General features: G+C 40.2%; 2 protein-coding genes across 7 annotated transcripts in view; one reads left to right on the top strand and one right to left on the bottom strand.

The window, feature by feature from the left end:
- The first annotated feature begins 26 nt into the window (after positions 1-26).
- On the top strand, positions 27-17,638 carry ABCE1 (ATP binding cassette subfamily E member 1). Of its 3 annotated transcripts, none has more exons than XM_027692773.1 (18): positions 27-151; positions 6,836-7,004; positions 7,318-7,403; positions 7,933-8,030; positions 8,409-8,526; positions 9,134-9,271; positions 9,409-9,478; positions 10,576-10,672; positions 11,644-11,733; positions 11,994-12,115; positions 12,778-12,999; positions 13,480-13,539; positions 13,626-13,684; positions 13,846-13,956; positions 14,048-14,190; positions 14,281-14,403; positions 15,426-15,537; positions 15,779-16,307. In XM_027692773.1, exons 2-18 carry the CDS (start codon positions 6,902-6,904, stop codon positions 15,824-15,826), a joined length of 1,800 nt encoding a protein of 599 aa, XP_027548574.1. In that variant the 5' UTR covers positions 27-151; positions 6,836-6,901; the 3' UTR covers positions 15,827-16,307. The 3 variants fall into 3 exon arrangements, with proteins under 3 accessions (XP_027548574.1, XP_027548573.1, XP_027548575.1); XM_027692772.1 differs by lacking the exon at positions 27-151 and adding an exon at positions 661-736; XM_027692774.1 differs by lacking the exons at positions 27-151; positions 15,426-15,537; positions 15,779-16,307 and adding exons at positions 661-736; positions 17,628-17,638 and having other exon boundaries at positions 14,281-14,411.
- The window catches only part of OTUD4 (OTU deubiquitinase 4), a 27,919-nt gene continuing 18,970 nt past the window's right edge, over positions 17,254-26,202 (bottom strand). The window contains exons 16-22 of one of the 4 annotated variants that reach the window (XM_027692769.1): positions 25,248-25,303; positions 24,540-24,698; positions 23,864-24,002; positions 22,790-22,869; positions 22,600-22,714; positions 21,853-21,893; positions 17,254-19,909 (exon numbers count right to left, since the gene is read on the bottom strand). In XM_027692769.1, the coding sequence (XP_027548570.1) occupies positions 18,659-19,909; positions 21,853-21,893; positions 22,600-22,714; positions 22,790-22,869; positions 23,864-24,002; positions 24,540-24,698; positions 25,248-25,303 (1,841 nt within the window). In that variant the 3' untranslated portion in view covers positions 17,254-18,658. Of the gene's footprint in view, positions 19,910-21,852; positions 21,894-22,599; positions 22,870-23,863; positions 24,003-24,539; positions 24,699-25,247; positions 25,304-26,202 lie in introns of all 4 variants that reach the window. The other 3 variants (XM_027692767.1, XM_027692770.1, XM_027692768.1) reach the window with 3 other exon arrangements.

The following is a 26,202-nucleotide window of genomic DNA, read 5'->3' as shown; positions in this document are numbered from 1 at the left end:
GCTCCTGGTGTGTGGGAGCAACCCCTGGGCGTGCTCAGTGTTGGATTCGGAATGCGAATTTCGGTGGCGGGTTCTTGCTAGTGCTTGGAAGTGCTCCCCCGCGGGGGAGCAAGCGGTGTGCCGGGTGCAGGTGACGGGCTGCCCGGGGCAGGTACAGGCCAGCGGGACCGTTCCGTCCCGGTGCCTTCCGTGTCGTAGCAGTCCCCGGGCGTGTCCGATACTGGAGCTCGGCTCCTAATGCCGAAACTGCGGCCGTGAAAGGGAACGGCAGGGCCTTCCCTTGAGAGAGGAAACACCCGCTCTGACTGTTATTGCTGCCTGTGATCATTACGCAGCGCGGCGTAAAAGCCCAGCAAGACCTTTCTGTTTCTAGAACCCGGCATGGACACGGGGCAGCACGGCTCCGCTCGGGGAGCCCCACACCGGGAGGCGCCGCTCCCTCCGCACGGCCCAGAGTCTCTACGGCGAGAGCCGAGCTGCCCTTCCCTCTCTCCTCCCCTCCTCTCCATGGTGATGCCGCTCTCCCATCCCTCCCTCCCCTGCTCTCCCCGCCCCTCGGGCCCGACGGCCATCTTGGCCGGGTGGCGGCGGCGCGAGCACGTTGCGCGCGCGGGTCCGCGCGCGGGATCACCGGGCGCCGCTTCCTTCCCCCCACCCACCCCTCCCGCCGCGGCGCGAGGGCGCCGCGCGCGCTCCCACCCCCGTCACCGCTTCCGCTCCCCCCGCACGGCTCCCGGTGAGTAACTCCGGCAGGGAATTCCCACCTTCCCGCACGCTAGGGAAGGGGTCCCCCTCCCCCCTGCCGTGCTGCCGGCCCGGCCGCCGCCGCCCGGCTCGGCCTGGGCGGCGGCCTCGCCCCCATCCACCGCGGGAGAGAGGGGTCGGCTCGCCCGCGCCCCGCCCGGGCGTCGGCGCCGGAGGCTGCCGGGAATCGCGGCTCGCTGGCGGCGTGGGCACGGCCCGGGCCGGCACCGCTCGCACACGCGGCGCGTCATCCCCGCTGCCTCGGGTTTTGTGCCAGCCGGGGGCAGGGAGCGCCGTCCCTGCTGCTGCTCCCAGCCGCGGGAATGGCTTCCCTGGGGATGCTGCGAGAGCTCCGGAAAAGGGAACGCCGGCATTTTCCTCTTGGGAAAGCGGGGGACTTCCTTCTCTGGCAGGGGGTGGGGAGTGGAAAGCCGTGTTTTTCCAGATTCTGGGAGAGGCCGGTACCCACGTGGAGCGGTGAGGAGATCGAGGCCTCTTGTGGGTGCCACAAGGTGGAAAGGGTAGGGCTGGTTTTTACAAGGTATGTGTAAAAACTAAAGAAAAGCATGGCAGGGCTTTTCTCAAGGACCATGATGGTCTTTCCTCTATGGAATGCACTTGGCCATTTCACCTGCAAGTTCCTGTGACAGTTTTCACATCCTAATTTAAGTTTCCCTGCTGTGGTTTCCTACACTCCAGTCCTAAGCAAGTGGTCGAGAAATACTCCTTGTGGTAGATTGCTAATTTATGGGTTTATTTTCATGCATTTCACTTCATGTTAAAAGGGAATGTTAAAGATCGAGTGATAATTAATAGTGTTCAGCACCAGCTAAACACACCCAGTCCTTGTGCAGCGTCAGTATGTTTGACCATATGCTTTCATGTTAACATTGTATTTTCGTATTCATGTCGTGTCCTATGAGTAACAATGATTTAATAGAGTAGGTAAATTTGGGACGTGCCTAAACTTCTTTTTTTACATCATCTCAGTTTCAAAAACAAGTGTCAAAACCTTAAGCATAGACTAGTTCTTAATTCTTGGTAGACTTTATTTGTTCTTGTACCATTTACTGTTGTTTCTGCTTTGACACTTACCAGAGAAGTGATCTCCCATATGCAATTGGAAAATCTGGTTTGTCTTTCATTTAAATATTCTTTGGGCATTCTAGTTCTTAACTTTCTTGTTCTTGTTAGGGAGTGACTGTATGTAATCCATCAGCAGTGGAATTGAGAGGTAATTCTTGAGGTTAATTGTGTTCAAAGGAAACTAGAAATGCTGCTCATCCTCACTTCTTTTCACAGCATTTATCTTTGAGGTCCTGATGGAATGTTCACTGTTCTTGTGCAGAGTAACTAAATATGGCACAATTCTGAACTCAGACCTTGCCTTCGCATCTTTTCATTGAACACTTTGCTCCTGTTTCAGTCTTAATTTACTTTTTTTTAATGTTTATTTGTTTAAGTTTAATAATTCAATGCAGTTACAAATCCTTCTTGGTCATAATTGCCTTGCCTTAGTAAATTTTAATTTAGCTCCAATGCCTGTGAAAGAAATGAATATTATTAATACAAGTGCATTACACTTGTTCTACAGACTGTACATTTCTGTTGCCTTTTGTGACAGATAGCAAGGCCTGCATATGTGCTGCTTTTTTTTTTTTAATCTGATGTGTCAGAGTGTGCAGCAGCTGTGCCAGACAGTCTAAGAATGCTGACTTAGAATGCTTGTGATAGCATGTTTTATGTCTTATTTTTAGACATGTTTTACTTTTTGTATTAAATTACTTAATGGGCAGCTTTTGGCTTCAATAAATGATACTGTCAAGGTGTTTAGAATGTTTTCTTTTGCCAGCAGTTTTTATTCATTCTCTCACTCTTTCACCTGTGTTGTCAGTCCATCGTTCTGGGAAGCTTTTCTGCTGTCACTCCGTCATCATTCACTAATTCAAAACAGTGCTTTACTCTTGTAGTTAGTAACAAATTAATATTTTCACACTGGTTTTTATTCTGTTCTTGATTTGAAAAGGAGAAATGCAGTCATGAACTTAAATGCTTCTGAGTACCAGTTTCTCCTGCCCCATAAGTGCTGACTGCCCTGAACAGTTCCTGGTGTGCTGAGCTGTAGCACTGCTGACCTGTGTAGTGTCTTGAGAGTTCTGCTGTCTGCACCTTGGAATCAGCTCATCCTATTCAATACGTCAACTTAAATGCCACCCAACTGACTGCACATAAGCATGTAACTTGAGTTCAGTCTGGGTTTGGACAGTTGGTTTATTTTGCTTCTAAGTAGAAATTACAGGTTTTCTCTTGTGGACAGTTGTCATTGTACACATCAGCACAGTCCTGGAAATATTGCAGGAGTGACAGAAGTCACAAATATTATTTTTCTGAAAAAAGTCTAAGAGCACTATAAAGTTTTGGATAAACTACCACTTCCATTGTTTAGATGGGAGCAGGGAGGCAGGAGTGTATGTCTCCATGCTGCTTCATTAGTTCTTTTCACCTCCACTGAGTACTTAATAAATGTGTATAAATAAAGATGTACATACTTACTTCTGTGACCCCTTCAAAACTATTCACCACAGATGGGCGTTTTCCTATGTAAGTGAGTTAGAATTAAAAAAAACCCCAAACTTAAGCTGTTTTGTTACTTACCAGCCAGGGGTCGATTCATTGCTGAGTGTAAGCTTTAGTGGGATTATCCCGCCTAGACTGGGTGGGAAACCTTGCTGAGAAAGGTGGCAAGAACTGATTGTTTCACACCATATTTACCTTGGTGTTTTAGAGCAGCCCCCATCCCACTCTTCTGCTTTGGAGCTTTAGGTTAAACACTGTCTGGAGCGGTGGATGACTGAGGGGAGGGGTTGTCTGGGCTGCTATCAGCACTGCTCAGGCAGGAGCCTCGAGCAGAGTTTGGAGGCCTGGGGCAGGTTTGTCTTGTGGATGTTGCTTTTGTAACTCACAGAACTAGTTTCTTGCTCTTTAGAGCCCAGGGGAGCCCTGCCTGGAAGATACGGTGGGGTCTGTCTGCTCAGGCCTTGTTGGAGAAAAGGATGATCCAGATCAGGCACTTCCTTTGGGAAAACAGAGAGTGATTCACCCCCAAATACTCTGTGCACTGTAAACTACAGGATTTCAATGAAAAGCACTGGGATCTCTTCCCAAAGAATGTATCATTTGAAGTACTGACAAATTCCAGTATCTGTCCCCAAGAAAATTACCCTGACTCAAACATCTTTGTAATCTTTAAGGCTTTAAGTTTTTTGTTTTCTTACCTATTAAAGTGAGAACTGAAAACCCATTAGTCCATGCCTGTTGGCCTGGTCTAGGGATGTAATTTCAATGTTCAGCCCTACTTTGTCAGTCTGGCCTTACAATGCAGAACTGTTGAATCACTTTTTAATTTTTATTAATAGTCATTTTAAATCATCAACTATGTTGATAGGACTTTCTGGCTTAGGAAATTTAAAGTATCAAAGAAAAAAATTGAAATATTGGAAGTAGAAGCTGCCACAGTAAGGTTGGCAGTGTAACTAATAGTTATGTTCATTTATATCTGATGAAGAATTATCTTTTGACATTAGTTCAAAAATAATTTGGAAATTGAAAAGAGGAATAAGACTACCACTTTTAAAAGGAACTGTTTAAAATATTCATAACTATGGTAGTAGTGGATTTAAAGAGACAATACCATCTGCTTTTCTGACCTTTGCTCCTTGTTAGATGTCAGTCTCTTCCTTTCTTTCATATTGCATTAGTTTCTGTAGTTCCACAACTGAAGTTTAGGGAAGGATGGAGTTTACCATGGTAAATGTGCCATACACCTGTTTTATTCTTGCTTCCTTCAGGAGTTTGAAAGTCACAATCTTTCTTCATGTAATTGTATGTGGTAAATATAGTCTATAAACTACTGCAAGCTGCTTTAGTTTGGTGAAGCAAAGAACTGGACGTCCAACAGAAAAATACTTCCTTTAATAAAAAATATTGGAATCCTTTTCTTGGATGAAATTGCACCTTTGGGCTGTGTGGAAACCTGAAGTATTTCAAGACTCTTTTCCAGTTATGTGTTTGAACTACTGATACATATTGCACTGAGATGATTTTGAATTGGCATCATCTGTAGGGCTGCCGTCCCTTTATTTAGTGGTGGTGAAATGGAAGTGCTTTGTACTTTATTTGTGGCCTTTCTTTTGACCTAAAAAAATGTGTTTGTCATCTGTAATATCTTGTAATCTTCCAAGAGCCTCATAATTCAGTTGTTTTTTATTTTAGAGCAGGGGTGAATGGAGGGAGTTGTCCTTAGGTGTGTGTTGCTCAAAGGAAGATAAAATTATTGTTGTTATTTTCAATATTATGAGTGAATATAGTCAAGGAAATATAAATCTACTTTAAAACACATTCCACTTTTTTTTATCTATCAAGATTTAAAATTCTCTGTCCTTCCCTTCCTGTGCTGCAGCTGTTTAGTACAAAGTGCTCTACACTCCCAGTACAATCCAGTGCTTACAAACAGCTAAGCAAGGAAAGAGACTGTCATAGAGAGGAATACAAGTCTTAATTTCACTTCTCTGCATGCATTTATTTGTGATTTCAGGAACATTTAATTGTCTAGTACTCCACAGAATTATAGAATTTTTTAGGTTAGAAAAGTCCCACTGTTAACCCAGCACTGTCCCTTAACCTGTGTCCTCGAGTGCCACATCTATACTTTTAAATACCTCCAAGGATGGTGACTCCATCACTTCCCTCAGCAGCCCCTTCCAATGCTTGATAACCCCTTTCTTGAAGAATTTCTCCTAATATGCAATCTAAACCTCTCCTGGTGCGACCTGAGGCCATTTCCTCTGGTCCTGTCATTTGTTACCTGGAAGAAGAGGCCGACTCTCATCTTGCCACAACCTCCTTTCAGGTAGCTGTGAAGAACAATGAGGTCTCCCCTGAGCCTCCTTTTCTCCCGGCTAAAGAACAGCCTCAGCTCCCTCAGCTTTTTCTCATAGGACTTGTGCTCCAGACCCTTCCCCAGCTCTGTTGCCCTTCTCTGGACTTGCTCCAGCACCTCAATGTCTTTCTTGAACTGAGGGGCCCAGAACTGAACACAGCACTCAAGGTGTGGTCTCACCAGTACAATCCCTGCCCTCATCCTCCTGGCCACACTATTGCTGATCCAAGCCAGGATACCACTGGCCTTCTTGGCCACCTGGGCACACACTGGCTCATGTTCAGCCACTATCAACCAGCACCCCCAGGTCCTTTTCTGCTGGGCCACTTCCCAGCTACTCTTCCCCAGCCTGTAGCGCTGCAGGGGGTTGTTGTGACCCAAGGGAGGACCCGGCACTTTGCCTTACTGCACATCATACCATTGGTCTTGGCCCATTGATCCAGCCTGTGGAGCCTTCCTGCCTTCTTCATAAAGAATCTGGCTTATTTTTATTGAAATATATTGTTAGGCATTGATGCCATATTAGGAAATGCATAAAGTAACTATAGTTATTCAAATAGTAATGAAGCTCAAGATCAGTCAAACATCATCACGTATGTCTGTTCACATTGCCTGGTTTACTTTTTTATATGGAACTACAAATTTTCCCTTTTTAAAACCGGTTTAAATTTTAGAGTATTTTAATCTTTTAATACAGAATATTGAGATACAGTTTGTAAATGTATATATAACCATATTCTTGGAGTAATAGTTGCAGTCACAATTTGACCTTATCAGATACTGTTGTGTGAACAAGGGTGCTTTACACAAGGCAGGTTGTGAAGCTGAAGTTTGCAGTAGTATAGGTTCTGTTCTTACATGCTTTCCTTGAAAACAAATCCATTTTCAGATATAATCACGTTTTTATTTTTACACTGGAGAAATAGTAGTGGGATGGAAAGCTGATGTTAAAGACTTATTGCAATTATTTACACGTCAGTACTCTTACTGCTTGTATCTGAGACTTTGCCCTGTTAGCCATGTTGCTTAAAAGAGAAATCAAATGATTTTGCATTTTTCATCTCTGAATTCTACTAGTAATAACTTGTGATCTGTGTGTTCTCTGTGCAGTAACATGGTCTCTTCTGGGTTTTTTCTTTTTTTTTCCCTTAGGATCTGGAAGACTCCCTTTACTCCTTCTCATAATTGGTGTATGTGTTTAACCCTAAATTGTGCATTATGGCAGACAAATTAACAAGAATTGCTATAGTCAACCATGACAAGTGTAAGCCAAAGAAATGTCGTCAGGAATGCAAGAAGAGTTGTCCTGTGGTTCGAATGGGTAAGAGAGACAATTCAACAAAGTATTTAAGCAATTGGAGAAGTTTTAAATCCAGTTCTAATAAAATGAATGATTTTTTTATAATTGCCAGTTTTTTATGTATCATTCAAGCTTTTGCTTCCTAAAGCCTTTAGAAACATCACTGAAAGCATGAACAATTCTAGTAATAATGGCACTTTTCAAGCCTTTGAAAGATCTGAACCTTCAGTGAATGTTCATCAGTTATGTGCTCCTCTGTGAAATTTAATAGTACTGGCAAGAATTCTGATTCACCAGAAACTCAAATGACCTTATCTTATTTCTTTTTCACCAGGAAAACTTTGCATAGAAGTCACATCACAGTGCAAAATAGCATGGATCTCAGAAACACTTTGTATTGGTTGTGGTATTTGCATCAAGGTAAAAGTTCTGCTGCTTTATTTAAAGGGCTGCATTTTCCTTATTTTGCTGTTATATTTAGTAATGCATACTGTAACTTGAAAAAAAGCAGTTTTCTTTTCTGGACTAATCAGACTTAGTTAACTGTTACTGTTCGTAGAAAGTGAAGAACTGTGTCAGTTTACTGAACTGGTTGGGTTGCAGGGTGTGGGTTGTAACATTTTTTTTTTGTGGCTTTATTTTTGATTGACTTTGTTTGGGTTGGTTGGTTGGTTTGTGTCTGTAGACGCCTAGCAGGAGAAAGGTGGTTTTTGTGAAAGAGATGGAGAATATATGCAGCGTGCCTTACTTGTAGACTGACAGTCTATATTGCTGACTACTTAATTTGAAAAATGTGATATAGAATTTTTTTGGCAATTTGACCTTGTAAATGAAATTTGATATAAGTTCATTTAAAAATGTAAGTGCACAGCTGGGTGCAGTAGAGAACATGGTCTTTTGTTAATAAATTGTTTGCTGACTAGTAATCTATAATTTATTTCAATTACAGAAATGTCCTTTTGGAGCCTTGTCAATTGTTAACTTACCAAGCAACCTGGAGAAAGAAACAACACATAGATATTGTGCCAATGCCTTCAAACTTCACAGGTATTTTGTTTTTCAAATAACTATAAAAGAGACAAAAAACTTCAAGTTTTTGACAGCCTAAACATAGTGCATATCAAAGTGTTCTTGGTTCTTACCTTGGTAGCTTCCTTTTGGAATGTTAATTTTATATTTTTCTTATTAAAAAGTATTATACTGAAATAAATGTTAGTGTTCATTTGACAGGGCCTCTGTTTAAAAAACAGACTGCCCTTTAATATTTCTTATGAACTTCTGTTTTTAAGGAGTGTTGACTTAGTTTGAATTGGCAAGTAAGCAAAGTAGGCTGAAATAATCAGATAAATGTGTTATTTACTCGACCAGCAACTGTTGGTGTCTGATGGCATTAATATAATCCAAAGTTATCTGTGTTGTGTACAGGTTGCCTATCCCTCGTCCAGGTGAAGTACTGGGATTGGTTGGAACCAATGGTATTGGAAAATCAACTGCCTTGAAAATTTTAGCTGGAAAACAGAAGCCAAATCTTGGAAAATATGATGTATGTATCAGCAGTAAAATAGAGTTGGCAATCTAGATAGCTGTGTTTATATTTTTTGGACTGAATTTTTGTTTCTGTGGGCACAACAGAATTTGTGAGGACGTTGGCACTTTCCTTATTATCAGCCGGTGACTTACTCCAGAGAAAATTGCCAAATTTTATTGCATTTATCAGTCTAATCCTTTTCCTTCGGATTAGCTATATCAAGATAGCTAATAAGTGTAGTTACACTAATCCATGTTGTCATTTCCATCATGCAGTAAGTTCAGTTCAGTAGCTTCTTAACTGTGCAGATTTAAAATGTTTTTTTGAAAAGGCTGGTCACACCTGGAAAATAATATCTAAACTTTGTTTTTGCAATTTTATGATTTTTTTTTCCCTTAATGGAAATTTTGCAGAAGCAACTTAACAGCTTGGTAACTAGCTTTTATTCAGGTTTGGTTTTTGGGTTTTGTGGAGTTTTTGGTTTGTTTGGTTGGTTGTTGTTGGGTTTTTTTATCTTACAAGCATATTCTATTTGCTGTATTGATGGGAATTTTAAAATTAGATTTTTTAAATTAAGGTTTTTTAATGGTGTAAGTAAACACAGGCTTTAATTTTGTCACAGGATCCACCTGACTGGCAAGAAATTTTGACTTACTTCCGAGGATCTGAATTACAAAATTATTTTACCAAGATCCTGGAAGATGACCTGAAAGCTATCATTAAACCTCAATATGTGGACCAGATTCCTAAAGCTGCAAAGGTGAGAAGTTTCATGAGGTAATAGAAGGCTGGGAGCCTCTTCTGTAGTACTTCTCTGGTGTTTAAAGGTTTTATTTAGCAGCATAATTCAGTATAAAAATCCAGTATTCTCAGAAATTTTATTTTTTTATTATGCAGGGAACAGTGGGATCAATTCTGGATAGGAAGGATGAAACTAAGACACAAACCGTTGTATGTCAGCAGCTTGGTAAGTAATTTTGTAAAGTCACATTTCAAAGCATTGGAGAAATTCATATTTACTGGCAAAATAAAATTAGTGTAATGTCATAGAAGATGTAAATTATACCAATTTCAAAAAAGGGGAAAAAGTAAAGGTGCTTTAAAGCCTAGGGCATGCTGTAAGCATATCTGAACCCACACAAATAATACTTTCTAGTGGAAAGGCAATCTAATTGATATATGCTAGTTAACAGGATCTAATGAAGTTTCTGTTTCATGGTAGAAAGTGCTTGTTTTTAAACCTGGAAAAATGCCCCTTACCAGCTGCTGCTCTTATTTGCTTACAACTGTGGCAAAATGTTAGCATCCCCTCTGGGGAGAACCACAGCATATAGAAAATGTTACCCTAATACACCCCCTTGCCCCTAAAGCCCATATGTATCTGATTTCAGTGGGAGTAACAATGACTTCTGAGCTTAATACAATTAATAAGAACGTCTGTGTAGTCCTGCCCTGGTAAGTTTTTGTAGGTGTTTTGAATTTAGTTGTTACTAAATTAGGTGTTGCTAAATTAACAACAGGATTCTCTTTGGTGGATCTGGGTAGTAGAGATGGGGCTGCATTGTGCCACCAAGAGGTGGGCTTTGAGTCCCACTTTATTATATATACATAATATGTTATATATATTTACAATATATTCTTGAAATTTTTTGATCATTAAGCTGACTAGAAAATACTGGCTTCACCCATTTGCTGTAATGTTTGAGGGACTTGATTTTGCTAAAGATCAGAACTCTTCAGCCAAGTCTGACAAAAAAAACCCTTTTAAAACTGGTATAGTTTATTTTTAGGGCCAGAAATCTTTACCAAATACATGGTGAAAAAAGCAATACAAATGGAATCCTTCTGCAGGATAAGAAGCAGCCATACAGATAATTCTGCAGAGAAGCCACAACTTGCTGGGACTCACTGTTATGATACTGATACTGTATAAACTGAATGCTTATTCTACCTCTTGTTTTTTTTCCTCTGTGTAGGATGTCTGCTGTGTTTATACACTTTTCTGTAGGTAATAAAAATATGGTTTGTTGTGTTGGTTATAACATCTAAACCACTTATTTGCAGACTTAACCCATCTGAAAGAAAGAAATGTTGAGGACCTTTCAGGAGGAGAACTTCAGAGATTTGCTTGTGCAGTTGTTTGCATTCAGAAGGCTGATATGTATGTTTAATTTACTTCTGTTACGCATTGCTTGTAATAATCTATTTCAGAGTCTGGTCCTCTAATTTACTTTTATTGCTAAAAATAATACATTTGTTTGAAATATTGAAAAAATACTTAATTATTAATATTTTTAAAGTTTTTTTTTTTAATTCTTTTGCCAACTCATCAGCTGAGATCCATATTTACTCCAGATATATATTCTCTGGGTTTAGTGTACCTTAATTCATCTGACTGGAAATAGCTGATTTCAGAAGTCAGTGTTAAATTTCAGCATCACAACTTCATAACCTCTCCCTCATCCCCCATAAATGTTTCCTGTTTGATGGCATACCTCACTTAGCCTCTCTGAATAAGGAAGGTACAGATGCTTCCCCACCTCTGGGAACTTGTTTCCCTTTTCTCCTGTCTTGCAACCAGGAAATTACTGTCTAGTCTGTGCTGTTTCCTGACTCATTGGGACCAAGAAAGCAAGATCAGAAGAGTTATGGGGTTTGGTTTTTTTTTTCTTTGATGAATTTTTTGGTTTTGTTTTGTTTGGACTGCTCTTTTTTTGTTTGGCTGGGGGTTTTTTGGTTGGTGTGGGTTTCAAGTGGCTTTTATTGTTTGTTTTGGTTTACTCTTCTGGAAGATGTCCTTCCAGTTTTCCTAAGTATTTTTCCATTTTTCAGTTCATGTTAAATTTAAGGTGACTCAGCTGAGTGCATGTGATTCCTGACTGCTGATTTTTTGTAACTTTTGATAACTTTGTCAGAGCTTTTGGCAAAGTAATACTTAAACTGTTTTAACACTTCCATGTGACAGTCTACAGAGATTCAAGGCAGGTGTACATAATTCTCATGTTTTGTCTCCCTTTCTCAGTACAAATAATGATAATTTTTAATTTCCATTTACTTAATGGTTGAAATGTTGTGTTTGAACATGCAGAAAACTTGCATTCACTAAGACTTGATTCTTTCTTTTGGGACTAGCTTCATGTTTGATGAACCTTCCAGCTACCTGGATGTCAAGCAGCGCTTGAAGGCTGCCATTACTATTCGATCTCTAATAAACCCTGACAGGTAAATACAAGCTTTAAATGTTTTGCTAGACTGTAATAATATGTGGCTGCTTACAGAGGGAAGAAATATCCAGTCCATCACCCCAGAAGTGCTGACTTCTCAGAATGGTACACTAACTAGATGTATTTAGTTTAAAGCAAAGAAGCCTATTAAATAAAAAACACGTTGAGAGCTTTTGTTTGTGCAAGGCTAGAGTAAGAAAGAAAGAAGAAGTGTTTTGCATTGAAGTAAAAAAGCATCTCTCTGGCTCTGTTTTTCAGGTACATTATTGTTGTGGAGCATGATCTGAGTGTGTTAGATTATCTCTCTGACTTTATCTGCTGCCTGTATGGTGTGCCAAGTGCTTATGGTGTTGTTACTATGCCTTTCAGCGTAAGAGAAGGTAATTTTTGCCATATTTCTCTTTTTAAACATACCCCAAAAAGATATCAAAATGCCAGTCGTCTCTTATACAAACATATCTTTTTCCTGTTACAGTTCAGCAACAAAAAAACTACCATTTTATTTTCTGCAGAATTTGTGTTACATGATCCTAAATTTATAACTCAACCCAGAAATCCTAATTATGAAATGCCCTTTTTCTCTTGCTATGGACGTAATTTTAATACTTGCAGGTGTTTTGTAAACAGTGGAGTTACACAAAAGACCTTTTAAATAGTAGAGAAAGGCAGGAGAGAGTTTGCACAGTACAGAGGTACGTAGTGTTCAACTGAATTGTCCACACTTGGAGCACTGAGACTCAGTAGTAACTGGTTTTGTGAGAATGGGTCCAACAGCACTAGTTTGTTTAAACCCCCCCCCATCACCAATAGTGGGTTTTCAGGAAGAGCTTCTACAGCCATTCTGTAATTTAGTAAGATTTTTCTTCATTCAATTTGCATAACGTACACACTTTAAAAGAGGAAGTCTTGTTGCTTCTTTTAGCATGCCATTTAAAATCCAGCATTCTCCTTACTTGATAAGAATTTACAGTCAGGAATTGAAATTCATTTTTTCTTAGTTTTTGTAGGCCTTTGTTAATGTTTTTTTTCCCTCCTGTCATAGGCATAAACATTTTCCTAGATGGCTATGTTCCAACAGAAAACCTAAGGTTTCGAGATGCATCTCTGGTATTTAAAGTGGCTGAGACAGCTAATGAAGAAGAGGTTAAAAAGATGTGTATGTACAAATACCCAGGAATGAAAAAAAAGATGGGAGAATTTGAACTATCCATAGTAGCTGGAGAATTCACAGACTCTGAAATTATGGTGATGTTAGGGGAAAACGGTAAGTGCATTTATGCTGGAAGCTACTTTTCCAACCCTAAATATGCTCCTAAAGTCCTTTTTCACTTTGGAAGCCAGGCTTCAAAATTATTGGGTTTGAGTCAGGTTGAACTGCGTGTTTCCTAGTGAAGATTTCACATCATGACTTAGCTCTCTAATAGCGAGACCGTGAAGTTACTGAGTGGTAACGATGCCACTGTGTTTGTCTGTTACCCCGTTGTAAGAACTGAGATTGCAGGACAGTGCCTGACCTGGTGAGCTCAGCTACAAGTCTAGACTATGGTAGTTTTAAGATGTCTCTTCCATTTGAAAAAGCAAGTAGTAGCAAGTGCTGCTTGCTGCATGTAGGAATATAGGAATTCTCAAAGCAGCCTAATTTTAAAATATACTCATTAAGCCTTTTTTTTTTTATCAGTGACTTAATTGTTGGAGGTCTAAATTACTAAAAAGTGATTAATCTGTAACTTGCATTTTATTTTAGGAACTGGCAAAACAACCTTTATCCGAATGCTTGCAGGAAGACTTACACCCGATGAAGGAGGTAATAATGTGTCATACCTTAGCTGAAACTTATTTGAAGATACTGGAAAGGCTCTTGTTTACACTATAAATTTTGTGTTTTTACAGGTGAAGTCCCAGTTCTAAATGTCAGCTACAAACCACAGAAAATCAGCCCTAAATCTACAGTACGTTTAAGCCTTATTTATTAAGTATTGTGTTTGCTACAAAAAGCATGTTTGTAGTACATATGTAGAATTTTTTTATACCTGGAACAAAATATTAATTCTGTTTCTCCTTGTTTTCTTGTGGTGCATAAAACTGAGTGGCAGCATTTTTCTTTTGATAGGGAAGTGTCCGTCAGCTACTGCACGAGAAGATCAGAGATGCCTATACACACCCCCAGTTTGTAACTGATGTAATGAAACCTCTCCAGATAGAAAACATCATTGACCAGGAGGTATCAATTGCCTGAAACAACATCCTAACTTCTCTTTAACTCTTGACCTGTACCTGAAGTAAATATGGCCTTGTTCCCCTCGCACCAATAGGTTCAAACACTGTCTGGTGGTGAGTTGCAGCGTGTGGCATTAGCTCTTTGTCTGGGTAAACCTGCAGATGTGTACCTAATTGATGAGCCCTCGGCATATTTGGACTCTGAACAACGTCTGATGGCTGCCAGAGTCATTAAACGGTAAAGTACACGTGGTGGGGAAGGGAACTGGGATTGGCAGGAGTTTTGCGATAAACTTACATTAACCTCTCTTTTTTTTTCCCATTTCAGTTTCATTCTCCATGCTAAAAAAACAGCTTTTGTAGTAGAACATGATTTTATCATGGCTACGTATCTTGCTGATCGTGTGATTGTTTTTGATGGCATTCCTTCCAAGAACACACTGGCAAACAGGTAAGATCGTTTGGATTAGTAAGCAAGATCATAATTAAAAATACAGAGAAACATCCTTGCTTAAGGAAACTTAAGCTGCATTTAAAGTGATCTAAGAGCATCCTGAGGGTTGTAGTTTTTGTTTTGAATCGTGGAAAAGAAAATTGGATTGACCCTCACTTAGAGGCTGCCTGGACCCAGAGATGAGAGTTTGGCCCCGAGACCTAGACCAGCTCCTGGCTCGAACTAGCCTTAAGCAACTGCACAACAGCTAAATTATGACCAGAGGAGAACAAATTAGTGGCATCGATTGCAAGGAATGAAAAAAAGTACCAGTCGTAAACTTTGCTTATGAAAATAGTTTTGAGATGGATTAAAAGAAAGCAGTGTGCTAAGGTTAACTGTGGGCAAGTCTCGACAGCAACATGCCAGGTACACTTACCCAGGTTTTACTCTTTCAGAGCTGTCCCTTTTGATATATCTGCTTTTGTTCTTGTAAAGAATTAAGAGGCTTTTTGAAGAGCAGCCTTATTAGAAACCAGGCTTTTAGAACAGTGTAATTTCCAAGTACTTAGCACAAGACAGGTGAAGTAAAACATGTTAGTCTACAACGTATCTACAACCCACTGCTACCCTGGCTTTGATGGTGTTCCTTGGAAGAAAGCGTGTTTGAATTTAAAAATCACAAGCATGTAACTGTTCCTCAGCATCAGGGTATGTTATGATCTTTGTCATATTTTGCTTGTGGTGCAACTTGGGTTTTTTCCTTTGAATGTTAATTAGCGTGCAAGCACACACACGTGGATACAAAATAAAAAGGGTGCAAAGGTCGCCAGCCAAAGACCTGTAGTGCCACTGGGAGATACTGCTGAAAGATGAGAGTAGTGAGACAGTATTTGGCTAAAACTGTAGCACGTCCTGGTATGTCAGATACAGCTCACATTCACATTTCCAGTCCTCAGTGAGCTCAGGGTGGAGATAAAGCTGCCTGTAACTGTATAAAACTCTGAAAATGTAGCTGAAATGTTCTTCTTTCTTAACAGTCCGCAGACTCTTTTGGCTGGAATGAATAAATTTTTATCTCAGCTTGAAATCACTTTTAGAAGAGACCCCAACAATTACAGACCAAGAATAAACAAACTCAATTCCATCAAGGTAAGAGAGAAGCACCTTTACAGTAAAGGAGCCACGACTGTTTAATATGAAGCCAGATTTTAAAATAAGGAGCAAAATGAAGACTGACCTGGTAGTTTTGCTGTGCTGGAAAACAACACATGAAACTACTAAGAGTAATAAGAAAAGTAGAAAGGAGTTTAATAAGTGTCTTTTATTTTAGCTATGCTCAAGTCTGCCAAAGACTACTTCAAGTAACAGTGATCTTTTTTCTCTTCTTAAGGATGTGGAACAAAAGAAGAGTGGAAACTACTTCTTTCTGGATGACTAAATATTGAATCTGAGCATCTTTGTAACTGGCATATAGACATGCATATTGGAATCTAAACAGTTGTGGATGAGATGGCTCAAATCAGGTTTTAGAACACTTAATCTTTTGGAGCTTAAAATCTCTTGCTGCGTTTAACATCCGAGACCAGTAGCAGTATATACATCCTAGTCCAAGTAAAACTGCCACTTTCTATACTTTGGTGACACAGCCCTATATTTTCAGTGTAATAATTTCAAAATAGACCACCTTGAAATTGTGCAAATGGGTCTCCTGATTTTTCAGAATTTAAGGGAGGTTTTCAATTCAATATATCCTACTCATGTACCAAGTACTGACTGAACTTCCTCATTTTAAAAAAAATGTTTTATGTATAAGAGGGAAGCTTACCAAGAATGTCAAGCTACAGGAGCAACTCCTCTTTTAAAAAGATTGAATCTCTCTGGATGAGGGTTTCATAAATAAATATCCACCTAACTTACAACTTTTCTGTGACACTGCAGCACTTCTTGAATTACCATTTCAGAAGCGTGTATATTTATATGATGTCACACACACCTTTTCTCATACTGTAGCACACACAAAAGATGCAGTAAAAAGAATGTAACAGCAGGTAGCTACATCTTTTTTTAATCCTCTGTCCCTGTGCATTGTAAAAATAACTTCCAGCTGTACATCTTAAAAGGAAGAATGTTTTCCATTCAGCAGTTCTCTGGTCTGCCTTCATTGATTAGGATGTGAAAAACATCATGGGAGAAAACATGGCTTTGTTCCTTATTTACATTTTTGCCTCACAAGTTACAGAAAGGAGTGGTTTGTCCTTTTTTTTATTTAGAGTAGGCAAGGCAGGACACAGGCCCAGCTGAAATACTTTGTCACTTTTTAAAAGTGAATTCTAAAAGCACATCCCTACCAGTTACTGCCATTCCTCTCTTCACCACTGTTTCCTCCTGAACGAGTTTCTGGAGGAAGTGTTACTGCCTTCAGTCTTGCAACAAGGCTTGTGATTAACTGCCTGTTGTAGTACAGCATGATTATTTCAGTGACTGCTGCACAAATCCGGGGTACTCTGGAGTTAAAAATTTACCAGTAAACACAATAAGCAGCCCCCTTTAAGTTTCTGAAAGTAGTTGAGGTAAACAGAGAACCACAACTGTTAAATCCCTCAGTACTTGCTGAAAAACTGAAGATTACCTCTCTTGAAATCCTGAATACATTTCTGAATGGAAAGGTATTTAGATTAAAAAAAGAAAAACCAAATGCCTTCAGCAGGACCCCTACCACCACGAATAAAAACTAGAAATCCAGCGTACACCCTTTGTTTGCAGCTTGCGAGGTGCTGCTGTCTACAAGTGGCTCTATCAAAACAACACTGTTCATTTAACATCATTGCACAGGTTAAAGAATGTAAATATAATTTAGAAAGAAAGTGAAAAGACAAACATTTATTTTTATTAGGGGTTTATACACAGCATGCATCTGAAAACAAACTCTTTACCATGTAACTATCACTCTGGTTTCCTCACCAAGGGTGCACAATCTCAGACACGAATGAAGGGGTACCATCACTTACACTACTGTATACAGAGATATAAAAATATACACAACAGTTAAATTTTACAGAGCAACGGAGCTGAGTGAATACTGTGCACACTGCACTCTCCAGGTTTGGACAGCTGAACATCCAAACAGCAAAGGCAACAGGAACACTGCGGAGATCGTAATCGGGGTCAGAAGAAACAGCATCAGAACTCTGACACAGTGTAAAAATATAAGGCAGAAGCCACTTTCTTCCGAATTGTAGGGAAGAGCAGAGCACACAGAGACTCCCCATCTTGCTTTTAAAAGTAGTTCCAGCAAGGAGCTGTACATGCAAAACATCAACAGTGCAACAACAAAGGAATACTGAACAGTAGCTCAATCGTACAAACTTAAAAAAACGTAACACGTACTTTATGCATCTCCTCACAAAATATCTAGGATTTGTCAGTGCATTAGTGTTAAAGTGGCATTAAAAAAACTTCTGCTATTATAACAGATGCAGAATTATTTTGGAAATGCATAGCATCTACATTTTTATTGTCTTTGTAATTATTCAGTTGGCATAGGCACCATTCTAGTCACACCAGCATTAAGAAGAATTCATGGTGGAAACAGCCATTCTTATCAGTTCATACACAGGTATTTCTTGACTGCTCGTCTTGATTTTGATTTCACCAAATAAATGCTTTTTAAAATTCAAAAATATACCCTATGATTATGAAAAGAACTATATACAACATACCTAAGACACAGGGTTAGCTGGCTGCCATACGTGTAACACACAAGAGAAACATTCAAGTTTGACAGATATTTTTTCTTTTTGAGATGAAAGGCCTTTGGGTTGGAAGCATATCAGAGACAACAGTGCAGTAGGCTGAGAATTCCTTTAGCTCAGTTCAGAACTAAGGCATTGTATGATAAAATATACAATTATATTTGGTGCAATGTTATCGTCAATTTTAGAATCTAGATCATGTCAAATGCTATAATTTGTCACTCTAGTAAACGTACATATCCATCTTCTATCACAAACTCAAACCTTTGTGGGGAAAAAAATTACCAAAACACTAAACCTATATTGTTTTTTTTCTAATTTGACATTGAGGAAAAACTGCTAAGCCAAACAAACTCTAAAATCCCCCCAAAAACCCTATGCTAGGACTTCACGTCCTCCTAGTCTTTATTTGCCAAAAGTTAAACGTATCCTTGAACTTCACTAAGAAGAAATTAAGATTTTAAACTGCTACTTCAAATTACATGTTGCATTTCAGATTTTTCAATTATCCACTCACTCTATGCTTGCTGCCCCCTCTGATTATCTCCCAGTGCTGCCCTTCTCCTGTCATTCCGGTATGGCTGCCCTCTGAAGTTCCGCTGATATTGGTAGCCGTCGTCTCTGCTTCTGCCAGGTGGTCCTTTCCAGGCCTCCTCATTTCTTTGGAACTGGTATCCTCCCCTGCTGGAATAACCCCTGTCCAGTCTAGGCCTTCTGCCTCCTCCATAAGTCTGGTTATAGAACTGCTTGGATCTACCACTCCTCAGCATGTCGGAAACTTCACTCTCATCCTCGGAACTCTCTTCCCTCGTTCTCTGTGCCCTGCTTTCCATCTGCAGATTACCAGCACCCTTGGAATCCCTACCTTTACCAGTCTTCTCCTTGCGGCTGGGAATGCTGTTTTTCAGTTCGTTTTTTGGAGGCTCTGCCAGCGGTGACTGAGAGCTGGGCGCTGCCGGCTGCCTCTCCGTGCCCGGAGCCTGCGGAGCCTGCGGAGCACGGTGCTGCTGCCCAGCTGGTTTTTGCTTGGGAGCAGCCGCAGGACAAGTCTGCTCCAGCTGAGGTGCCCTGGCTGAAGTGTCTTTCGGGGCACTGCACTGGCTGCCTGCACCAGCCACAGGGAACGGGACGGTGTTGGAGCCGCTGCTCCTGTTGTTCTTCAGGAGCTGCTCTGCACAGTTCGCCCCAGGCACCGGAGCGCTGCTTTCTTTGCCCACGTACATGTTGGCAGAGGTGCCAGCTGCTGCCTCTTTGTCCTCAGGTGACATGACAACGTTGGGTCTCCCTACCGAATTTTCAATGAAACCCTGAACTGGGTACCCATACCAAAAGTGAGGAAAGAAAGGAGGTGCTATTGGAACAGCTCCTAGAAAGTGATTGTGTCCAAAGGGTGGCTGCGGGAACATATTTTTCCCTCTCAGGGACTCCTCATAGTTTGCATGAAGAGCTTGCGCTGGATTCTCCGCTTCTACGCAGACCTGTCCTTGGCTTTCTGACACCTGAGCTGTGGGTATAATCAGAGGCAGTGATGGAGATCTGCTGTCAACCTGTGGAATTTGGCCGTTGGATCTGGCCTCGCTCTGAACACCAAAGTGCCTGTTCGGTCGCGCAGCTTCGCTGTCGTTCTGAGCCGGCGGAGCCTCCTGGAACCAGGGGTTGTGCGGATACACAGGGAGGGACACGTTCGGGTACATTCTACAAGCAGCTAAATAGGCCTGGTGCAGGGGGTACAAGTAAGAATGGGGTGCCCACATGGGACAACTGTATGCCTGCAAGACAGCAGGGGGAAAAAAATTTTAAAAAAATCAATGACTTGGTCTTTTAAATGTTCAGACAGACATAAAAGCACATCAGTCATTTACCATTTTGAACCAGTTAATTATAGGAAATAAAAGGTAGTTTTATTTACAGTGCACTCAGTTCTAAATCCTAGGACTCTGGGATGGTGTTCTTATTTTTTGATTCCTTCCAAATGCAGTTGAAATGGACAACAGTTATGACCAGTAAGAAAACTTAAGTAACAATTTTTATATAATTAAACACAGTGCTATTAAGTCAAGCTGTAGCTATGCGTTTGAAGACAAACATTTTAAATTCATTTTCCCCCCTATTAATTGGCAATTCATTCTACCAGTCTGCTTTGAAAATTCTAAAGGGATAATAATCAAAACAACAAGAAGCCATACCATACACATCTTTTCACTGAAAAAAAAAAAAAGACTACACTGAGACCCAAAGTTAGATTATTTCCCTGAGGACTATTTGTAGATTGAAATCCATATATATCCACATAACCCACAGATCAGCTTTCTTAGAAGCCCTCTCAAAAATTTGGGATATAGCTTTCATTAGAATATCCAGGGCACTTTTCCAGCTGGTGGTGGAAAAGCCAGTGGACACAAAGCCCCTTCAGCAGCAGCCTCTCCTGTGTTGGTAGTGAACACGAGCCATGTTAACAACACTGATGTGTCTGTCCCCTTCCCTTTTCTCTACTCCATGTTAATGAACCGGCATTAACATGGAGCAAACTATCCTGAAAAGCCTACCCAGACCTGCCCTCCATGGGAATAGTCCATTTCCTCTGAATATGCAGCTGGAAGGGTGTGGATAACAGCAGGGCAGGAACTGGGACCACACCAGCAGACAGAGAAATGCAGAAACCCAGTTCCTGGGTCTGCTGTACCCTGTGACACCAGCAGAGGAGCACAGCCACTAGATCGTGGTCCTGAGGCCAGCAGATGGTGCTGGAGCACCGGAACGACAGACGAGATCCCAGATAATCCAAAGTACCAGTAAGGAGAGTCCCAAACATATGTCAGCTTATGAAACACATGCTGTTTACATACTTTGCAGTGATACTTGCTAATTAATGACTTATGGATTTCCCGTTTAGCAAAGACACTTGTATTAGGCACAGTGTTACCAAATTTACATTGTAAACTGTGCTGAACCTTTCCTGTTTCCATGCCCACACACCAAGGAATCATTGCTATGGGTAAAGCCATGTGGAATAAGCCCAAGAGCTCTCAGCACCTTGCTCAAAATCGTTTGCCTGACAGAAGGAGTAAGAAGGCAAAAAAGGAACATTTTTATGTGCAGAAAGGAGAAACTAAACAAACAACTAGTCCTTGCCAAGTAATGGAAAATGCTGATTGTTTGGATGAGCCTCTTCCCCAGCCACACAAAGATTTGCATCACATTTACACATCAACTGCTGTTATAATTACTGAAAGGGTTAAAAGTAAAATACTGTTGTCATCAACCTGAGCAGAAAGGACAGACATGCAGGTTACTTAAGGGAGTGTCCCTTGGGATCTGTACTGCAGTGGTTTTGCCAGTACACAGCCATAGTTGAAGTTTAAGGGCATTTTCTCATTCCCTATACCCTGCATCCGAAAGAGTGGATCTTCACACTCAATTTATCTGTGATTTTGTAAAGCACATTCTGCTGACTGTACAGCCACAACTGGGAGCCAATAGCTCTCACTATTGTTCAGATAAAGTTGATTTCTATTGACTTGAACTGCACTCTGGACCACTGCTGGAATCTCAGTTAACAGAAGAGAAAAATAAAGTATTTCAAATTTAAAGAGGGACTTGAAATGTAGAGCCTGCAGCAACCAAACCTCTGCACTCGAAGTCCTACCAAGCATTTACAAACAATCTTTATGGTATTACAAACAAAAAAACATAATGAAGTTTGAAGAGTTACCTTCACACCAAGATTGAAGAAAAATCTAAGAATATTCTTATCTAGAAAGAAAAAAAAAAGCCAGAAAAAGATTTATTAAGACCTAAAATATTTCATCTGATACAAAAATTAGTCCCTCCATAGAGTTCCATTTCCGTAGCAAACACTGGTATTAAGTTGCTGCTTGTATGGCTTTCATTGATTCATTGGGGTTTTTTTTGCCACAGTTCAGATATTTAGAACACAACAGCAATTTAAATTTCAGTTTTAAGAGTCTGTGGAACTGAACCTCTATTTTACAAAGAAAGAGTTCAGTAAACAAACCACCATGCAGTCAGACATGAGATGTTCTTTATGAGCATATCTTGCATTTGTAGCATGCCAAAACCTCTGTTTTAGAAACACTCAACAGCTTCCAAGCTTTTAAATTAAATGAGCAAACCTGTCACTGTATCAGGAAGCAGTTCTCCAAAGCTAATTCTTTACACTCAGAAAACCTCAAGTTACAGTGGGTCAAGCTAAGAACCACAAAATGATCATATCAGATTTCCAGATGTGACCACTTCAAACAGTCAGGATATGCTGGCAGTGTGAACTGAAGAGCTACAGCTCTATTCAATATCCCCTCCCACATCTCAAACCACGGAGTGACAACAGTTAGATCTTTTGACAAGGACTGACAACAGGACCAAAGCAAGCTGCCTTTATCTACATTTTAAGAAAAGAAAACCTATTAGGAAAAATGGTATAAAACCCAGACCTTCTCACCTTTAGGTAAGTCTTCCCCAGTATTGCACAGGGAGTAAGAGGGTGCAACGGCTCTTTCTCCCTTTTCACTTAAAGGGAATCCGGGATAGAGCGGATCCTGGTAAGGATTCAGAGTCTGAGGCAAAGGCATTAAAGGCTGGTTAACTGCTTGTAGCCACACAGGAACTCCAGCAACTGAAGCAGATGTTACCTGAGCCTGTGATACAATAGAGTCAGGTCCCGCTGCTGGTCCTGGCATCAACGAAGAAGCAGGTATTTGGGATGGAATACCTACAGAGGGGGAAAAAACCCGACATACATACATATAGATACACTTAGATATAAAAAATATATACATGCATCAATACATATATAATCACAAGCCAAAATGACAGCAGAAAAGCAAGCTTCCAAATGAAGAGAACAGTTCTCTGAAAGAATGAAACAGGTAAGCCAAGCTTTCCAGAAATAGCTAAACTGTTCCCATATTTATTTTTAAAGTTACAAATGCCAGAAGGGAATATGAAGGGGAAAAATGGGGGAACTGAAATTCTTCTGTGAATTCCTGAAGTTCTCATTCTGACTAGTCATTTACAGTCTGAAATTCAGTTAACTCTAAATCTGAGCTCAGTTTACTGGGCTGTGCATCTTCTGTCACAGACATAGTTATGTATGACAGGATTACTAATGTATCATGTGAACAAAGTATGCTGATCTGAAAGGTAGTCCTTGTACAGAAACACAGCAGTGTGAGAGAAAATACAGCTCCTGATCTAATGGGCAATACTGAATCTAAGCCAATTCCACACACCAAAAGATATGCACAGCACAAAAAAACCCATTATACTGGCTTTGCAGCTCAGGTCCAACTGGATCTCATTAGTTCCAGACATACAAGCCCCAAGCTGAGTCCTTAGTCTTATTACATACGACACAGAGCACAAAAACATGTATCAAGTTTCAACATGCTGACAATGTGCTCTACCTTTAGCAGATCCTCAAAACTCAATGCTATCCCACTTAGAGGAAAAACAGAGAATTGAGTACACATCCCGCTTCCACCTTCAGGCTGGGAGTGAAGCAAACTGTACATGCAGGCTATCAAAGACTTAACAGAACTCTCACTAGCTTTCAGCAGTGAGAAGCTATATTCCCATGAATGACTGCCTTTGGAATGTGAATTTATATGAGGCAGTGTTTCCTGGAAATATCTTCAATTTAGTAAGACAGTTAAAGTATTTTTCAGGGTTAGTAGTTTCTGATTTATGTTAATATTCCTTCAAACCTGCTGGTCCATAGGTTGTTGGCTCACTTGGCCAAGCTGGCACGATGGCTGGTACAGAAGGCACTGCTGGAGGTAAATGCACCTCAGAGAAGACTGGTGAGGGTGTTGGAGTTACGCTCGGTAAGCATTCCGTCAGGTTCTATAAAAACAAAGAAATCACATTCAATTATTCTAAAAGCACACCATTGTTGGTGACCCCCAGTGTGCGTGACTTCTACCAAAACTGATGACTCAGTATTATCCAGACTACCACCATCACCACAGCAAAGTATTAACTTGTAATACATCAAAAGAGACCTGAGATCCTGAGCTCTATCCAGAACATGCCTGTACCACAGCCAGCCATCGGTGCTGTAACCACCCCCACAAGCATTACAGTCAAGTATCTCCCACCCAAAAGAAAAGCCACCCTCACAAACCATTACCAATAACCTTGGAGAAACCTGAAAAGGCAAAAGCAAAGAATTTAAAGCGAAAAGCACAGTTTACTTGGTAGAAAGATCTGAAATAACCCCTCTCTCAGAAGAGAATAGATATACTTTTACTTTTCTAGCACTAGTTGTCCTTATACATTCTTTAAGTTGGACATAACAGATTCCTAACTGTAAATATGGAATTTCAGCATTATCACCATAGAAATTACTACGTAATTAAAAGCCAGTATTGCAATACATACGTGGCTGTGATGAAGCTCCCCTTTGTCTGAAGTCTCCTGACTGGAAAACTTTGAAATCAAACAAACATTTCTTACTTGCTCAGCAAGCATCGAAGAATCTGTTTTTACTTGTTCCAAAGGAGACGAAGCTTTTGGATAGCTCTCATCTTGACTATTCTTCTAAAGCAAAGTCAGAAACAACAGACACAGCTAGTCTAACAGTAAGATTAACTTTACAAAGAGTTATGCAAAAATAGTAAACCACACTCCATACAAAGTGGGCTAAGCACCCAATCACTATTATACTAGTGTAACATTTTGCTCATTGAAAGGACAGCAAAGGTTAAAAGGCAACAAGGGGCCACAAATCTTCACTGAACTTCAGAGCTCATGGTCTGTTAGCACAGTAGCTATTAGCAAACATCAAATCTTGTATGGTCCCATTATACTGAAAGTACAGACTGTACTAAGCAATTACAAATCCAGATTCTTAAGTTCTCTCGATAGCCCAGATTTGAGAACTCAGATTGCAGAGAAAGACTATAATTATGGGTTACAGGGGCTGAGGAAAGCTGACAGAAATACAAGCCTCCAAACTTAGGATTATTTCTTTAAAAGCTGTAAAGCAGCAGCAGCAATCACGGCTCTAAAGGCAGCTATTGCTCTGCTAATCATGTATCAGAGAAGCAATAACATTAAAAAAAAATTTGGTCTTTTCTTTAAGATTACCTCAGATGAATTTGGCTCAAGCTTCTGACTTAAGTGGATCTGCCTGGAATTTGACTCTGCAACACCAAGACATAACCTAGTAAATGAACCATTACACCACTTATGGCCATCACAACTTAAGCCAGTTAAAGTTTGTCTTTCCAAAATTAAACTTTCAAAACCAAACCTGCACCTGAGCACATATTACTTCAGAAAACTTAAACTTCTATTTTTATCAAAGATCAAAGCATCCTAAAACAAACAGTTGCAAGGACAGTGACAGGGTTCAACCTGGGTTTTCCAAGCTCTACAGCTCTTTACTGATATTTGTTAACCATTTCAGTGATGCTTGAGGGAAGCAGGAATGAAACACAGCTGTCCCTTTAAACATATTCATCCTGAATTGCTCCTAATGAAACAGAAGTATGTTTGTACTTTGCTTAAAGTGAAAAGGTTCTGATCTGCATTTCCATATTCAAGTGTTAAGATAACAGAAGCTCAAACTCTTGTCTACTTTTGACTGAGTAAAAGAGCAGTTTAGAAGGTTTCAGTGGTTCAAAATATCTAAAAAGTTTTCAGACTGCTGCAGAAAGTTTAATTTCTCAAGCACCAGCAAACACCTTGGTGGAGGAAACAGTGTTAAAAAATAATTGCAACATAATCTTCACATAAGATTTGTACAAGTTCTTCACATTCTGGTTTATGTTTAAATCTGGTTACCACTGCTTGTCAATCAAACTCATGCCCATAAGTTTTATAGTAGCCACTAAATAGATACGTATTTTTTAAAGCTTAGTACTTGCACCATCACAACTAGACAACACGGAAATTAAAACAATATTGATAATGAGAATTACTGCCGATTCCCCAAGCACCAACAGGAATCTTTAAATACTCAGAAGGATGTACAGTTTATTCCCATAGCATTGTTAACCAAATTTCACAAGGGGCAATGCAATCCTGAGTGTCACAAAAA

Source organism: Neopelma chrysocephalum, unplaced genomic scaffold (genome assembly GCF_003984885.1).
Source record: "Neopelma chrysocephalum unplaced genomic scaffold, ASM398488v2 Primary Assembly neopelma1_88, whole genome shotgun sequence".
Taxonomy (NCBI): Eukaryota; Metazoa; Chordata; class Aves; order Passeriformes; family Pipridae; genus Neopelma; species Neopelma chrysocephalum.
This window is presented reverse-complemented; position numbering and strand designations above follow the sequence as displayed.